The sequence below is a fragment of the Sturnus vulgaris genome, chromosome 8 (genome assembly GCF_052056855.1).
Source record: "Sturnus vulgaris isolate bStuVul1 chromosome 8, bStuVul1.hap1, whole genome shotgun sequence".
NCBI classification, from domain to species: domain Eukaryota; kingdom Metazoa; phylum Chordata; class Aves; order Passeriformes; family Sturnidae; genus Sturnus; species Sturnus vulgaris.
In genome coordinates this window covers 30,403,722-30,421,911 of record NC_142250.1, presented here as the reverse complement: position 1 = coordinate 30,421,911, position 18,190 = coordinate 30,403,722, and the positions used below count along the sequence as shown (strand labels likewise).

Sequence of the window (18,190 nt, the reverse complement as noted above, 5' to 3'; positions counted from 1 at the left end):
AGGGAGCCAGGCATGAGCTGCTCATCCCAAACCACTGCTCCACAAATGATCCTCGGGTGCCAAGGATGCCAGAAGTGTTTATTAGCATGTAATGCTGGGAAAAGAGAAATGCCAGCCTGGATAGGTTATAGCCAAGCTGCAGGGATGCCTCCAAAGTGTCTTAAGAGGGGCATGAAAGAGTCAAAAGTGCATTTAGAAAAGCTCCAAGGAAGCTGAATTTGCTGGAAAGACTTGAACTCATTCATCAGCAGTTTCTTGTCAAAAATTTTCTGCTGAGATGGTAAATGAAAATACTGATCTCATTTTTAAATCTGTGATAGGATTAATGATACCTTTGGCATATTTATGCATGGGTTTCAGAGGTTTAATTCAGAGTATTGTTCCCAGTCTGGATAACTGGCTCTCATTCATGTAAACAAAGTGCAAGCAAGACAAAGTAAAATCTTTTTTTGTCCTGTAAATGGTTTTGCTGTTTAAGAGCTGTCTTCCACTTCCCATGCCTCACAGTCAGGATAGAAAGGGAGAAGTTTTCCAATTCACATGGAAAAAAAAAGAAACGCAGGTCTTTGTCCTGGTTTTTCCACTGCATCAGCCCCCCTGGGCTCCTGCCAGGCTCTGCTGGGCAGGGTGGCAGAGGTGCCATGGGGTGGTTTTGTCCTGAGCCTCCTTTTCCCCCAGGACATCTCTGTGAGCCTGACTTGCTGCTGCTTGGAGATGAGCTCAAGTTCAGGGTGCAGATGATAGATCAAGGTTTATTGCTCAGTCTTGGCAGAATTTTGGGTGTTTACCTCTACATTACCTTATAAGAGGATCCCCCATGCAGTAAAGCATCCATGGGCAGTGTGGCACAGCTGTCACCATGAGTCAAACCAGGAGCCCTCCGTCTGGCCACGGCTGAAGTTGTTCATCTCAGTAGGTAAATGTCTGTGGCTTCTCTGATGTGTGCTCCATTAGCCAGATCACACCATGTGGGGCTGGATCTGTACGGAGACAAGTGGAGCTCATGTGTCTCCTCCTGTCACTTGTGGTGACAGCTCCCCTGCTCTCCAAGTAATGACAATTCTGTTTTAGCAGGACACATTGCTGGCACATGGATGGGCTTCTGAGATTAATGTGTGTGCAGCCATTGCATAAATTGGGTGGCCTGGGAGAGCTTCTCTTCTCTTTCTCTTCCCTCTCCTCTCCTCTCCTCTCCTCTCCTCTCCTCTCCTCTCCTCTCCTCTCCTCTCCTCTCCTCTCCTCTCCATGAGCAACACTTGTTTTTCCCAAGGCCACCAATATTTGTTTTCATGAGTATTGGACACAGAACCTCCACAAAGAAAATGTATTTGGCAGTTTCTCGGCAACAGGAATTAATAACACAGATGATAAATGGCACCAAAGACTCGAATCCCATTTGAAAACCTGTCGAGTGATGAAAGTGATGTGTGGGGTGTGAAGCAGGGCAGAGCCTCTCTTTCTCTGGGCATCACTGCAGCATTAGGACAAGACTGGTGTTTCCTAACAGGGCACACGTGTCTTGAAGCAGCTCATGTGGTGCCCAGCTGCTTTGTTAATCCATAGCAAACAGGGGAGCTGCCTGTTCCTGGGAGGCTGCTCTGCCACTGTGACCTAGTGAAATATCATTTTGGAGGTGTGGGAGAGGAATGAATGTGGCATCTCTTGAATACAAGAGTGAGGAATGTCCTCAGGTCACCTGGCAGGTGTGCCTTCCCCTCACACGTGGGACAGTGGTGCGTGGGAGCTCCTTTGGTGGCAGATGTTGGATCCCTGTTGGGAGGTACTCACTGAGCAGTGGTGACTCATGGCAGGAGAGGGTTTGTGATTTGACCTCTTTGCAGTATTACTAAAGCTTTCTATGCTTCTTAATCCTAATTTGAAGTGTAGTGAGCACTGATTTGCTTTGAATCTTGCTGGGAAGGTCCTTACTGATGTCTGTAGATGGGGGAATTTGAGGGGGGGAGGGGAAGATTTTTTTCTGTGTAGAGCATTGGTATTGGGGATTTTAGCACTTTTCTCTGCTGGTGATTAAACACCAGATTTCCAGAGAAAAAAAATCTCAGGTCTGTACATTGCTGCATCAGCACTGCTCAGTGACTCAGCTGCATGATCTTCCCTCTTGGTGTTTAGGCTTCCAGATTACCTTGAGGAAGATGGATAAGGACTGCATGCAGTGTCTGGACAAGGAATTGAGCAAGATTATTAAGAAAGAAATCTAGCAATCAATAATGATGTTGTTGCAGGCTCTGCCAGCCTACTCTGATACACTCAGGATAATTAAAAAACCTGTTCTACCCCTGCACTAGTGCAATAGCCTGGTGTGGTCATTCTGCTTTTCAGCTGTAGGCACGGAGCTCCAGCCCTGGCTCTTGTGGGTGGTGTGGCTCAAAAAGCCCTTTCTAGAGAGGAAACAGCAAGGAAAGACTCGGGACTCCAGGGCTATGTGTCTGTCTTTCTGACCCCAGAGCTCTTGCTTTTGCTTTCTCAAACATAATTGCTTTCCCCTTCTGCTGTGTTCCTATTGTTCATTGGAGAAATGATGCCATTAAATCAACAGAGAATGGTGGGAAAATGCTTTGATATGAGGCCTTGGGAGGGCGTGTGCATGTGTGTGTGTCTGCTTGTCCTCTCTCAGAAAAAACAGCACAACCTTATGTGTATCTGGCAGCTTCCTTTAATTTGTGTCTTGCCTGTGAGAGAGAAATCCATCTCAAAATATATTTGGCAGTTAACCTCCTTTATTTGTATTGAAGTGGCACAAACTGTGGGTGTTGTTCCAGGGCTGTCATTCCCCATCATTGTGATAGTTAATCTCTCCAGGACCTTGCATTTTCTCGCTCGTTGTTTTGGGAATGAGGTATCCCAGCCTTCCTTTTTCCATGGGAAAGAGGGAGTCCCGTGGCTGTGGGCTCAGCAGGCATTAGGGACTGTTGTGTGCCTCTGTTCTGCTGCTGCTCTGTAGTGTGGATAGGGATGGAAACGTGCTTTCCTCTGGATGCAGCCGCGTGGAGTGATGAGCAGGGATGAGGCAAAGTCTGCCACAACATTTTGACTAAAACCGTGCTCCAGGAGCCTTGGCAAAGACCTGAGGTGAGGTGCAGGGAGCACGTTGCCTCATCCCTGGAGCAGAGACTGCATGAAGGCAGAGGAGGGCAAGGCTGTGCTGAGCAGGCAGCTGAGGATGCCTTCTTGCACGAGGTTCCAGCAGCAGAGCCCTGTGTATTTGTGGTGTTGGTTGAGTGTTTGGGGTGTTTATTTTTCTTGAAGGCAGCTGTTCCATTTGATCAGCCACCTCTTGGTAGCCCCTTCCTGGGTACAGCTGTGCATTGCATTGGGCAGCAAACAGCAGATGTGCTTTAAGTTGTAGGTCAGATGGTCACCAACCCCTCCAGTGAAGTCAGCCCCAGAGAGTGCTGGAGAGGAGAGCAAGCCTTCACAAGGCAGAAGAATCCCAAACCAGCCTATCTTAGCTGGAAGCTGAAGGAGTAAGGGGAAAAGTAGCAGAAAAGACTGTGGGGACAGAAGGGAATTAGTGCTGGCAGCTTCTCAGGAAACAGTGTCTCTGTCGTGCCACTCTAGGATTCAGCTCTGGGGCTTGGCAGCAAACGTGATTTCTGCTTTGTAAAAATTCTTGGGATTGTTTTTCTCCCCACTGGGAAAGTAGCCCACCAGGTCCTGTTCTTGGGGATATTTACCTTAAAAACCGTGTTTTCTTAAATGTCCTGCCCTGTCTGACTTGGTCCAACTTTTTTTAACTGACGTCTTAATTTGGACTGATCATTACTTTCCCTCTTGACTACTGCACTGATGTTTCTTTGGTTCCTTTCTGTTTTCCTAGCTGGGTTCTGTCCCAGCTGGAGTTACTGTGTGTGACCTGGTGCCCTGCACACTGAGGATGTGGCACTTTTCTGATCCACCCCAGGTCCCAGAATGGTTTTCCATGGCTCTCTGTGATATGTTCCCATCTGCTGAGGCTATGAGCATCACTGAGCACCTGAGCACAGACCTGCAGTTTGTAGGTTAGACCAGCTTTGGGGATCTTGTGGGCTTGATGGGCAGTCTGCTAATGTGGTCTGCTCCAAAGGAAGGGGTGCCAGCATCTCTTGGATGTGATCCCACAAATTTGCTTGGCAGTGGGGGACCTCCAGTGACTCACCACTTGGTCTGTCATGGAAAGGCTGAGACCCTTTGCAAAGAAACACATCACTGTGTTGCCCATGAAGTGTCAAACATACACCCTCCATTGCATACCAGATGATCTTTAAGGTCCTTTCCAACTCAAACTCTTTTATGATATAATAGAGCAGTATGGCACTAAAATGCAAGAGTGCTCAGTAAAATCTCCTTGTGACATGGTAATTTTCATGTTTTGCTTCTCTTCTCTCTTCCTTCTTTTTTTTTTTCTTAATTTTTCTTGGATGCTGTTTCCCACCTTCCAGTGGAGGGAGGAGGAGTCTGTTGTTTGCTCAGCTAACTGAAAAAAGCTTTGTGTGCATTTTCTGCTGCCGTTTTGTTAAAGTTCAGAGTTCCTGGGTTAGAGCTGCCACTTCTCAATACGAGTCTTGTTGGAACTTCCAGAGCAGCCCACGCAGAGCTGCTTGGGTTCATCTGTGCAGTTCACAGCCCACAGCCAGCCAAACACATTGTTTGCCTCTGTCCTTCCATGAATCATATTTTGCAACAAAGACCAGCCTAGTGCTCCCAGCCAGAGTGTGAATCCAAGCGGTGCTGGGTTTTAGGTACATTAATAGAACAGTCTGGGTGGGGATTTTTTATTTCTTTCTTCCCTGTGAGCACTCATTGTGTCTGAAAATCAGACAGCTTTGTGACAGTGGTTATAACTGTCTGACACTTGTCTGGCTTATTAGGAAAACTCTGATAGGAGTTCTCCAGTTGTACAGTTTTCTTATTTTGAGGGATTTTAGCTTGTCTCAGGATTATGAATTTCGCTTTTTGTTTTGTTTAATCTAGCAGTGATTCTCCAATGAGAAAGTTCATTGTTTGCCAGAAACTTAGAGGGGGTTTTTGTGGGTTTTCCTTTGATAAACACAGCACTTCTCATTTTGCTGTGGGGAGATTTCTTTTTTCTACAATTATTTATATATTCATAATTATTTTTCTGTGGGAAAAAAGAAGTTTTCAACTGGACAACAGTGGGTTGGGCTTTTTATTCTCTTCCCATGAAAAGCAAGAAGATGGAAGGCTGGCCAGTTATTGCAGGTGCAAGTGTGAGAAGTAAATCATTGTTTCTGATGGTCAAAACCAAGGTGGTAAACCTGGTCTCACTCAGTCTGAGTGCCTTGGTCTGCACTTCATTTATATGAGGTTTGTTCTGCTCATCACCCTGGGTGAATGCTGATGGAGTTTCAGTGTGATGGGGATGCTTTTCACAGGAGCAGCTTTCTGTGATTCACCAGAGATGTTGATGCTTCTCAGTGTTTTTGGATGAACCATCTACCACCTGTCTTCCCCTGCACTGCATTGCCAAAGCCAGCAGCATCTGGAGCAGGGCAGAGGAGCTGCATCCACTGCAGAGGAGCCAAAGCATTGCTGTTCCCTTTTCTTCTCTGCTCCTCTGCAGCCGGCAGGGTGAGGAGGGTTGGTTTGTCTGGGGAAGGATCTGCTTAGCTGTTCTGGAAGGTGTCCCGGTGTGGGGGTCATCCAGCTGTTACAGCTGTCACCATCCACACATCTGCCTTTCCTCACAGCTGGGGAGAATGGCCTTCTCTAACTGTAACCGTGGGTGACTTTTCCCTCTTGCAAAGCCCAACTGTTACTGTAAGACTCCAAATTAGCCAAGGAGGCCTGGGCTGGGTCCTGCTGCTCTTCTGACAGCACTTGCTATTCAGCAGCCTGAATGCTGCCTCTGTGCCCGCCTGTCCTCTCTGCACGCTCCTCAGCTGCCCTATTCATTCCACGCAGCGAATAAAGAAAGAAAGCAGGGCTAGAAAGGAACTTCTTTCTGCCAAAGCAGAAAGCAGCCCCTGGGGAATCCCAGTGCTGCCAGCCAGGGCTGGGCAGTAGGAATGGGGGCTGAAAGGCTGCCATGGGATGTAGTGCAGGGTGGAGGCAGTCTGGGTGGGGGCAGGTACCTCAAGATACTCCTCAGGAACCCCTCTGCTCCTGGGGGCTGGCTGTTTCATGATTCACAATGCTGTTACCAGTTCTGCTATCTCTGGAGTTTCCAAGATTTTTGAAGCAAGAAGCTTGGCATGGCACAGACTGCAGGTATTTATTTGGTGCCTGAATGGAGCTGTTTGTCAGCAGCTAAGCCTAGCTCCTTCTAGGAAGGAAGGGTGAAGCCAAAAGTACCAAACCCAGAATCTGCTTTGGGCAGGAGGGTAGAATATCTCTCAGCACTTCGGGATACATGGTTGGAGAGTTGGAAACAAAATCTCCAGGCTAGGATGTGGGAAAGCTAGTTTATATTCCTGATCTGCTGAAGAATATGCCCATATCCCTGGACAAATCACTTAATCTCCCAATGCCTTAGTTTCCCGTTAGCAAATGATACTCCTTATCTTTCACCTCTCATCTCAGCAGAGGAAAGAGTTTGTCTTTTAGTATATATCTCATTACAGTTCTTTGTCCGGTGGTTGGGGCCCCTCTACCTTGATAAAATAAGTAATTGAATTTAGATTAAATGGTCTAATACAATCCTGCCCAGTGGTTACTGAAACACTTGAATGAAAGTTCATTCAGAGCCTGTCTTCCCATTTCCTCATAAGGCCAAGACATGAAGTAATTAGATGTAGACATAGGTTGTTATTGTAGCACAATGACAGAGATCGGTGGTTATTGGTAGGAATGGCTTTTATAATCTAGTTTAATGGTCATTTACCTTTCAGTGACCTTGGTGTCAGGCAAAATTGGCAGCTCTTTTGCAAGGAATGTGCTTCCTCAATGAAGGCTTTGCAAGCTGTTTCATTTTTGGCTCTAGCTTCGCATGAGCTAGGATAGACACTGCTGCAATGCAAGAGACTTTCAGCCTGCAAAGAAAGGCACAGACTCCTGCCAAAAGAAGCCCTTTCAGTGCTGTCCTGCTGCCACTGGATTGCTGTTGGAACAGATCAGTCGTGTTTAAAGCATCTCTTTGCTTATTGCTGTGACCAGTGTAGCAGCCTTCAAACTGAGAGAGCCTGTGCTGGTCAGGGCAGCCCAGGAGTTTCTGTAAAATGGGTTGCCTTGTCTTGGAGTAAAAGAAGGGAGAACATATCTCATCATCCAGTTAAGTGTGTGCAAGAAGAAGGAGCTGGTGATTCTGACTGTAACTCCCACCCTGAAAGCCCTTATTACATCAGTAAAGATGTGATATTTCTATATATTTCAAAGTACCATCTTTTCAGTGATGATCATCCACTCAGTGAAGATGCAAATCACTCAAGTTTCCCATTGGCTGTGATGCTCCTATACCTCTCTCCATCATGTATTGAGAAATTCCTACAGGTTTTAACCAGTTACTGATGTCTGTTACCATGGAGAAGAACATGACATGAGCTGTGCTGTGATTTCTAGTGGTACCCCAGGTCTGTGGCCGTGCTTTTAGGGAACTGGAGTAGGTCATGTCCTGGTGCTTGAGGGGACTGGATTCAATGCAGGTATTCACAGTGACCTTGGCCAAGCCTCTTAATTTTTCTGACAATCTACACCTTGGAGGTAATCCCTGTTTTCTGTGTAGGGGGCTGAATTTTTGTAAGATCTGTGAAGCTCTTTGTTTGAGGTAGTGCCAGAAATATTACTTGAGTCACAAAGAAGTGCTGTGAGAGCTGAGAAGAGCAATACGGCAGTGGAAAAAAGTTTTAGAAAAGCATCTGAGAATTTCTCTGCCTTATGCAGGCTTAGGATTCTGTCTACTTCTCATCCTGCTGCTTACAGCCATACGATTTTTCAAATACTTTCCTTGCATCTGTAAGTATTGCCCTGCAGAGCAGGAATAATTTCTTTATGTGCTCTCATTTTTGGACTGCTAAGATAAGGAGAGTAAAAGCATGCAGCTGGGAGGGAGAAGCGTTTGCCTCAGGCTGCTTTGAAAAGCCTCCAACCTGGTTTTACCATGAGCGTGTTCCATACATCACCAGCACAGCATGATAGGTCTGTAGCTGAGACCAAGCAGTGACTTCCAGCACTCAGAATGCTGAGATGGTTTAATGTACAAGGGCTCTCAATTGTTTTTAGTCCTATTGACCTGCTGGGACCTGCTGTGATAGTGGCTTGATCGGAGGATCTTACAGACCCTCATGGTATTAATTCGTTTTACTTCTCACATTCATCAGTCTCTGGTAAGCATTAGCTTGTTCTCCCTCTGATGGGAGAGAATGAATGGTGAGTGGAGGGTTTTTTTTGCAGGTATCAGGTTTGGATTGGGAATGCCCAGCTGAGATCAGAGAGATACTTGCATAGAAGCAGATGGTTTATATACTGCTTCTTGCAGAAGAAGAGCAAAACTAATTTCTCTTGTGTCCCTGAAGTCTGAATCCATTGAGGTCTGACAGAGTCTTTCCACTGACCTCTGTGCCCCAGGATCACATCCTAAATGAGCTGCTTTGAGTCACTGGAAGCCTGAGTTCAGCTTTGGTGGGCTGGAAAATGTAACCTACTGTATGGGCTGTGCTGTTCATAAGCGCTCAGCCCTGTGTGTGTGCTAGCTGTGGATGCCTGGGAGAAGAATAAAGTCATTTTCTGCAGTCTGGGGGTGGAGGAGGGAATGGGAATTGTACCCCTGTCCCTGCAAACCCACTGTAATGACAACTATGTGGGCAGCTGTTGGGAGCTGTCCTGCTTCTGGAGCTTCAGATTAAGGTTAGATGTCCTTGGTGCTGTTTTTTCTGATATCATCCCTGACACATGAATGTCCTGTGCAGCTGGCCTGACCAGCAGGGCTTTACCTCAGTTTGAATTTTCTGAAGTAGGCCACTGAAGCAGATGAGTATAGCAAGTCTGTGGTTTACCCTGGGGGGTTTCCTTAAACTTGGAAGAAACAGGGTCCCTGAAGCTTTAGAGAAGTGTGTTGTGAGTAGGTTTGACACAATTCATTGCTTATTGGCATCCAGTATTATTATCTGCAAATGCTACCTGTTTCCTCATAGCTTATGGAAAAAAAAGCTGCAGTTTCATGAAGTGATTCTTGTTTTCTCTGGGCAAAACAGAAGCTAGCAAAGACATTTGAGTTAACACAGCATGATGAAGGTATTTTCCATTCCCTACTGGTCCTAAATCAGACCAGAAGAGATTTAATCTGGTGTAGAGGGTATAGAATGATGTGTGAATAGCTACAAGTTGATTGGTTCCTCTGGAGCTGTTATTGATTGATCTGGAGTCATTAGGCTGTTTTACAGTCAGGTCTGGTGAAGATTAATTCCATTTGAGAGCAGTAGCATGTTTTTTTCAATTAACGGCTAGCTACATAAACCTTTACAGTGTAATTTATTTATCGATCTTCTAACATGTATTTACTCCAGGAAGGTTGCCTGGTGGCTAAAGATAGGTGAGTAGGAAGGTGATGGCTTTCTCCTCCTTTGAAAAGGTCTTTGTGATCTTAAATTTAGTAGCTCTGAACTGCTCAGATGCTTTGTATTATGAATCCAAAACGTTAACACTTTCCTAGTTCATGGGTGTGAACTGTGACTCACAGGAGTTCCATGAGATCCCCCAGTGTGGGAACGCTGTAAGGAAAGGGAAGGGAGGTTTGGAAAGGAAGCTCAGGTTATCCCTGGGTTCCCTGGTGGAGTGCTAAGGAGTCACTGCCTGGTTGCAGGGTGGTGGTGGCAAACCCAAGCTTCACTGCCCATCTCCTCTGCAGATCCTCAGCCCCAGGGAGTGATGGAGAGGGGCAGCAGGGGAGCCTCCAAGGGGCAGGAACAGTCCCAGTTGGCTTTGGCACGTTTTCCCTACACACTGTCATTCTTGTGTGGCGCTTCCTCTCTCCACATAATACTCTGTTATTTCCTCCTCCTGCCCCTGCTGCTAATTAGGCCACGATAAACTCTGGTGTGAACAAAAGCAAGCAATTAAGAGTCTGCTGCTCCAGCGTGAGCCCTGTCAGAGCAGTGATTTGTTGGTGGCAGGGCTGTGCAGCACGTCCTGGGCAGGAAAACAAACCCATTAGCCTGGCTCAGCTGCTGGTGCTGCCAGTGACGTGTCCCCCTGCTTGCTTTGGGGATGCAGGGATGCTTTGGGTGCAGCAGGGCTGCCTGAGGCACTGGGAGATGCTGCTCAGTCTTGTGCCTTCAGTTGCACGGGATACAGTGGTCTGTGTGGTCACTGCCCAAGCATGGTGGCTTGAGAAGTTACTGAATTGTGATTCATGTATGTGAGGAGGTGATGGTTTTTGTGTTTTGTTTTTTGTTTTTTTTTTTCTTTTTGGAATGCACACATAAACATTTTCAAATTAATACAGACAGAGAAATAATGGTAGAATGAAACATAAAATTGTTGAGTGGTTTGTGCTGGAGGGGACCTTAGAGATCATTTAGTTCCAACTTCCTTCCCATGGGCAAGGACATGTCCCACTAGACCAGATTGCCAGGGCCCCATCTCTCCCCAATAAGGAGGAGGCTTAAAAGGAGGAAGCAAAAAGCAGGAGTTTTGTTGGTCCCAAGCCAAATGAGGTTTGAATGATATTTGCCAGGACTCAAGGTGCATATATCAAGACCTTGCAAGATGCTTTCATGTAATCTCAGCCCTAATGCTCAAAATCTCCTCAGGTTGTCTTTGCTTGAGCAAGAAGTCCTAATGGAAGAAGAAAAGGTATTTACACGGGATTTCACTGATGTGTGAACAGACTAAGGGAAGTTGGAGATTTTTTGGTTTGAGACTCATTTTCTTTCCAGAGCTAGAGGCAGGGTTCAAGCTGGAAAATTAAATATGAACTATTCCTGGGCAGAAAAAGCAAAGGACTTTGGAAAGTATGGAATTAACATCCGTCCTCTTGTGACACACCACCCAGCTGCTTTTCCAACACTTGTCTCTGTTTCTGTTGTAGCTCTTGAGCAGCTGCTCACTGAACTTGAAGATTTTCTGAGGATACTGGACAAGGAGAACTTGAGCAGCACTGCTGTGGTGAAGAAGAGCTTCCTGTCTGACCTTCTGAAAGTCTACACCAAGTCCAGTGGTACAGATGAGGAAAACCAAGGATGGGGTGGTGGGCTGTTATGGGAATTGCTATGGGGTCTTGGAGCAACATTTTCCTGGCAGCTGGTGGGAAGAGGAGACATGAAAATTAGCAGGAGAAAATGAAACTGAGTTTATTTTTGCAGTGAACTCTAATTGTTTATGTAAAATCACTATAGTTATGTGTCCAGCTTTACAAGCAAAGGATTCCCAAGATTCCTGATCCTTTCTGTTTTCTTTATTAAACCTTAAGTTTATTTAATCCACTTTGTAAGATACACAGGATGTACTGTTTGGCCAAGTTAATGTTTAAGTAGAAATTTTAACTTACGGAATTTCCTGACCATAAAGCACTTAATTTTTCTGCTTTTTATTATTGCTTGGGATTTTTCCTGCACATTGCCTCAACCAAAGTGCTCTCTCCAAATGTGCTCAGCAGAGACACTTTTTACATCTGCCTTTGTGGAAAAACTTAGCGGTGTGAAAGCAGTGTGTGGGTAAAGAGTTCACTTTTCCCTTTGTTTTGCAGGTGGTGATGAGGAGTATATTTATATGAACAAAGTGACAGTCCATAAACAGCAGGGTGACCAAGAGAAACAAGACAAAGGTAGGGAGCTGAAGATTAATGGTTTCATCGTGTCTCAGGGGATGATGAAGGCACACAAGGTTAGAGCCTTGCTCTGGCAGCTCTGAGGGCTGAAGCAGCTGCTGGTTGTGGAAGGGCCATTTTCATAACATTCCCTTGGAAATAGTAGTCCTTGCCAACACTGTGAGCTTATTCCTGGAAGTAGCACTTTGGAGGTCTTTATTTTGGGATAAAAATGTTGCCTTCTAAGGCTTGAAGCTCCAGTGGCTGAAATATTCAAGGAAGCCTTCATGCTTTCTTTGGCCACAAAACAAGTCACTTTTTGCATCTTTGAGACCTTGAAAGTGTATTTCTGGTTAGCTGTGTTGCTCTGCTCTGGCCCAGAGGGTCTGTGTTGTCACAGTCTTGCAGAGTGAGTTTGCAGGGCTCAGCCCTCACCATCTGCATGGGGCAGAGCACCTTCATCTCCCAGAGATGTGAGAGTTCTGCAGAGTAAAAAGCCGAGAAATCAAACCTAGATAAAATATTCATTTCCAATTGAGTTTTCCCAGGTTTTGAATTTGTAACACGGCAAAGAACATAATTGTCTAAAAATGTTCTTCCTCTTTGAAGTTCACCATGAAAGAGGTTGCTGATGATGGCATGGAGTGAGGGTGTTAGTGACACACATTTTTTAAATGCACACCTAGTCAGGGGCTGATCCTACCCCAGAGTTTCCAGTGCAGAGGGATGAGACAAGGACTCATCAGTGCAGCCTGCTGCTGATGTGCTGGTCCTGCAATAGTTGGGATTGTTCCACTTCCACAGTTGTTTGTTTTGGTTTTCTTTCTTTGTAGGGTGTTTTGTTTATTTGGTTTGATTGGTTCTTTAAACTACCTGCAGCCAAACCTGGCCTAACATCAAATGCCTCTGAAGACAGGATGTCCTCCCAGATTACACGTGCAGCCCCAGTGTGACCTCCAGACAGGGCCCTCTGGGTGATGCTGTAACGCTCTATAATAAGATCACACAGCCTCCCAGTAGCTCCCAGCAGCTGAACAGCAACAGAAACATCTCTTTATATAAGCTCTCATTTGGGTGGATAAAGCAAAGCTTGCACTGATCCACCATGCTCAAACACAGGGAAAATTTCAGACAATTTATTTTTAGAGGTGGCTTTTTTATTTCAGACTTTTCCCTATCAAGGCCATGACCCTGCCCACTCAGTCACTCCCTGTGGGACCTGGCACTTCTCTCTTTCTGTTTTCAACAACCTCCCTATTCCAAGTAAAACTTCTGAGTTATTTGGAAATGCTGAAGTCGGTGAGACACATGTGTGGGATCTTAGCCACAGCTGCAGCTGGGTGTGGAGCCCTGATCCTGCCTCTGGAACTGGATGGGGAGGTGCCTGCAGGTTCAGCTTTAGCAGATGGAGGGGCCCAAGTGCCCACTGGTGTGATATTGATCTTCCAGTGATTGTGCAACTCCCTCTGTCCCTTTTATCTGCTGCGATTCCATGCCTGTAGTGGGACTGGGGACCACACTTTCGTGGCTGAGCTGACAGGACCTCTGGTGCTCTGCAGAGCTTCTTCCCCACAACAGCTGTGCTCAAGTGTGCTCCAGCAGCACAGGGTGAAATGCTTTCCAAAGTCCATCAGCTCCAAAAATCACCCCTCCAAACTTTAAAATACGTAATATCTGCACAAAAATGTATTTCCTGCTCCTTGTATCTACTTGCAATTTCAGCGGTAAGGATTTAAGCAGAGCAGACACTGCTTTTGAGATGCCTTCCTGTGGCTCAGTAATTGAATTCCCTGCACTGGGTGATGAAGGCACCATCATTTGCTGGATCTCATTCACCTGAGAGATGGAGCAAGTCCCTGTCCTGCAAGTCCACGGGGCTCTTCAGTGAGCCAAATGCCATCTCCTTCTGGAAGTCAGCACAAAGGGGCGGGAGTCTGGGCAGTGGGACTGACATGAAGGGATCCTGGTGTGGCCACTGCAATCCTCTTAGCCCAAATACCAGGTGACATTCACTTCTACAAGGAACAGAGAGTAATAGTTAGATGTGGATTTCAGCAGGATTTGGGATGGTTTTTCTTTTTTCTTCCTTCTTCTAAATCCTCTTCAAACTGCAGGTTTTAGAGAGGCATCTTTATCAGAGGACACCTGCAAAATGTTAACGCTTGTCCAGAGAAAAATATTCCTTCCCTCCCACCCCAGTAAGGAGACAGTCTGTGCTTTGTGATGCTGGCGTGTGTAGCTGGAGAAGGAAAGGGTTTATCCATCACTGCACTATCTCAGAGGTCATGGGATTTGGGCACTCTTTGAGGCCACCCAGGAGTTCTGTGGTAGGAGAAGGAGGACTGAGCACAAGTTTTCTGAGCCTGCAATGTACCCTCCAGATACTAAATCACTCTGCATTCAGCTGCTTGGAAAATCTAACTTTACAGAAGCAGACAGATCACTGGAGCACTTCTGCTGCCTTATGCCCATACACGTTTGGCTTGGGCTGCTTCAAGAACAGCCTTCCCCTGAGCAGTGATTACACTGCTAATCATGGCTGGCTCTGATAAGCCACCGTGCACTTAGCTAAGCAGCCCCCTTTGCTAGATCCATTTTTTGGGAAAGGTGGCAGAGGAGCAGACAGTCACTGACAGCAGCAGGGATCAGAGCTAGCAAGGACTAAAATGCCATGGGTTTCTAGACACTGTGAAGTGTCTGCCCATGCTGCTTCTCAAGACCCTTTAAAGTCTCAGCACTGGGCTACCCTTCCCAGTTTTCCCTCCAAAAGGAAAAACATGCCCTAAAACCAGAGGTCAGCTCTTCTGCTTGGTCACCCAGTGCCACGTTCCTGGCTATGGCCTGAAATGACACGGTGGCCCTGCAGCCCTGCCTGTAATTGTCACTCTGCTCCCCACTGAAATAGCATCTTGCTGCTCCAGCACAGCCCAGGGCAGCAAGTGCTCTGCTGGGAGATGCCACATGTCATCTGTGTAATTGTGTCTGCCTCGCAGTGCTGGATCAGAAGGACTCCCTGACCAATGGAGACTCAGGACTGCATTTGTCACCTCCTCAGAAGAGCCTGCCAGACCTCCCCCCTCCAAAGGTAAGTTTTTCACACCCTTTGCTTTTCACTACCTCAGCTTGGGCCTCTTAACCCCTTGAGGCTTCGCTTTTGTCAGGTCCTGTGCAACATGGCTGAATGGAAAGACCTCTGCCTGTGTATGTTAGTGAGACAAAGAATCCTGTTGATCTTTATTTTAAAAATTATAACACTGCAATGGGGATTTCCAGCTATATGTTTCATGTTTACTAAGACTGTAGGTCAGTGTGTGGTTGGTGCTGCTGGATGGTGGCCTGGGGTGGCTGGACACCCAGGAACCCCTGTGGTTCCAAAAGCTGGTGCACAGGTGGAGCAGGCAGCTGTGGGAGCTCCTCCTGACTGTGCAAATAGGGCTGTGCTCCCTGCCAGGGAGATCCACACCCACAATGGCCCTCCAGGCTCAAGGACAGAAAAGTGAGGTTTTCAAAGAAAGAGAGGTGGTGATGACTCTCAGCTGTTACTTTGGAAATCTCTCCTGAGTTGTAAATCAACTGTGCCTGGGCTGCTGACATGACCTTAGAAAAGCCAGGAATCCCTCAGCTGCAGGGTGGTGGGGAGGTGCCTGGGCAGTACCAAGACCTCCCTTGCTGCCAGGGCCTTTCTCATTTTGGCCATTACCAGAGGTTTGCTCACAGCTGGAGCACCTGGTGTTGTTTGTGCTCTAGGTGCTGGTGTTGTTCTGGTTGTGCAGCCCACGGGTCTGTGAGGAGGAGTTGCTGGCTCTGTAGATTTTACTGTAGGGCAGCTCTGAGTCAGTTAAACACTATCAGCTCTCAGTGGGATGGTGTCTGTGTGTCAGCAAGCCAGCCCAGCTGTCCTAGACACAGGTCATCCTCGAGACCCTGAATGTTGCTGTTTAGTAGTTGATGCAATGTGGGAATTGCTGTTAGCTGGGGTTTCAGGATGTGAAAGGAAAGAAGGGCAGGGAGCATGCATGGGGAGGAGGAGGAGGAGGCATGGAGGAGGATGGAGTGGTGCATCCATCAACCACGAAGGGGGATCTGTTATTTTCCCAGGAAGGAGGATGCAGGGTGAGGCCCCAGGACTTTTGCCCAGGGATCTGTGTGGCTCAGCTGGAGTTAGCTGGAGGAGCTGGGAAATCAAGGGGTAGGATGGGATGCAGCTGGCAAACCCTTGGATGCAGTGTGATTGTCTGCTGGGAGCTACTCCAGCCCCAGAGGGCTCTGCCCATGCAGATGCTGGAGCTGGAGTGCCTGGGAGCAGTGGCCGGAGCAGGAATCTCTGTATTTCATTAAATCTCTGTTTAGCTCTGTACTTCACGGTAGGCAGGAGGTAGAATGAAGGCACCACTGGAGAAGCAGGAGCTGGGTGTCCCCAGGACATTTCTCTTGGGCTTGGTGCAGCCCAGCTTTCTGACTGGTCAATCAGGAAGTTAAATGAGGAAATTTGAAAAAAAATATTCTTAGATTTTAGCTGAGAAGGGCACCTGTCTTCTCCCAGACCTGTGCTGGGAATTTCTTCTGCCACCTGCTTACCACTGGAGTTAACCTCCCTTGGGTGCAGCAGTCAAGTGTCTCCTCACTGTGAGCATCTGAGTGTCAGTGAGCTTTTGGCAGCAAAGATATCCGAGTGTCCTTCAAGGAGCAGGGCTGGGAAGAGCTTTAATGAGTAGAAATTGCTGTTAGGGGGAAATGGATCTTCCCTGTCTGCATTTGTAGCTCCCAGTGCAGGCAGGACCCACAGCCAGCTGGGCAGTGAAGGGTGGAGCACAACTCCTGGCACAGAAACTGGGAAGTTAGGGGAGGAATTCAGATTAGATCTGTTTTAGCTCTGCAGAGTTTTCTGTGGTTTGGTGACACTCAGGCATCCTGTGGTGTTGCTCTACACTTGCCTTTTGAGGCACAGGAGAAATATGGTGATAAAGCTCTGCACAGCAGATTGTCCCTGGCACACACAGACACCAGCAGTCACTGGGCAACCCAACAGGGGTGGCCCACCTGGGTCCACTGATTCGTTTGGATTTGTCCCAAAACAACCTTTAAACAATGAGTTCTGCAGGCCATGGCAGAACACTGGTGACCTCTCCTCTGCTGCAGCCCTGGCAGCTCTGCCTCTTCCTGCAGTCACCCACAGGGAAGGTCCTGTGGTATGGATGCAGATGCTCAAGGTGATTACATTTGCATGCTCGTTGTGCTGTAATGCAGCAGGCAAATGTTCTGCAAGGGCCAGTGTGGTTAAATAATAATATATAGCCTTTGACTTCAGTTAGAGAATAAACCACTCCACACCCCTAGGGAAAGAGGAGGCAAAACAAATACCTTCTGGGGCAGCCAAGGTGCACCCTGTTGGCTTTCATTGTCTGTAGGAAACAAAACAGAGCAGCCCCTTTCCCTGACAGTTGTGGGATGGTGTCAAAAAAACCCACAGCATTTCTTTGTGTAGGCAATTTGTTTATGGTCACAGCACAAAGTAAGCAGGAGGCCACCACAGATGGCAATTACAGGCATATTTCCTAGCCAGGAAGGGGATTAAGTAAAGCCCTGGAGTGCCTGGGTTTGTTTTTGTTTCTTTAATATAACACATTGGGACAAGAAGTTCCTAAACCTTTTAAGTGTTTGGAAGGCAAGTATTTTCCAGCAGTGTTCTAGGTGCCTCTGGAAGGAAAGTTCAGTGTGCTCACAGCATCTGGCAGACCCATGTAAGGAGGAGTTTTAGCACTGGAGAAGTCTGGGAGGTTGGCAGAGCCATGGGCAGCTCGCCCAAATGGGAACAGACTCGTGACTTTGGTGTGGTCAGGGTTCCTCACTCCCACAGGCCCAGCAGCTTCCCTTTGTGGGCAGCTCTTGGCCAGAAAATCTTTTCCTTCAAAGCTTCCTTTCTGCTTCTGGGCATCAGTAGCTGCTGGTGGAAGCATCCAGGGCAGGATGGGCAGTCCAGCTTTGCACCTGCATTTGGTGGTGTTGGCATGACCTGCACATGGACTGATCTTGCCTTAGGCTGCTCTGCTCTGCTGATGCACAAGTGGCCCCTCTAGCCCAGGGAGCAATCCTGGGCTGGCACGATGCAGGATTTGTGACCTTCAACATCCCTGTCTCTGCAGAGAGACCTGATTTTGTGCCCCTCCTCCTGGGGGGAGTGGGGCTTTAACCCTGGGCATCCTGTCAGGGTTTGCACAGCCCCAGCCGGGTCAGGTGAGGCACTGCAAGACAAAACATCCTGGTGTCAGATGGCTGGTGAGATGGTTTGACCTTGGTGAGGAGTAGGGACACCTCACTGGGGAACAGGAGAATGTCAGGTCAGGGTGGGAGATGGGATGGCAGGGATTTGGGGAGAACATAAGCTCTGTGCTTGTCCTACTGATCTGCTCATGCTGCTGCTCTGCTGTCTCATGTCCCACATCTGTGTGAATCACCTGAAAAGTAAAAAGTTTGTTTTTTGACTTAATTTTT

General features: G+C 47.3%; 1 protein-coding gene across 7 annotated transcripts in view; it reads left to right on the top strand.

The window, feature by feature from the left end:
• AFAP1L2 (actin filament associated protein 1 like 2) overlaps window positions 1-18,190 on the top strand; it is a 65,472-nt gene that overhangs the window by 28,950 nt on the left and 18,332 nt on the right. For all 7 annotated transcript variants that reach the window (XM_088169363.1, XM_088169362.1, XM_088169361.1 and 4 more), the window contains exons 2-4: window positions 10,982-11,110; window positions 11,639-11,716; window positions 14,692-14,783. In XM_088169363.1, the coding sequence (XP_088025489.1) occupies window positions 10,982-11,110; window positions 11,639-11,716; window positions 14,692-14,783 (299 nt within the window). The remainder of the gene's footprint in view (window positions 1-10,981; window positions 11,111-11,638; window positions 11,717-14,691; window positions 14,784-18,190) is intronic.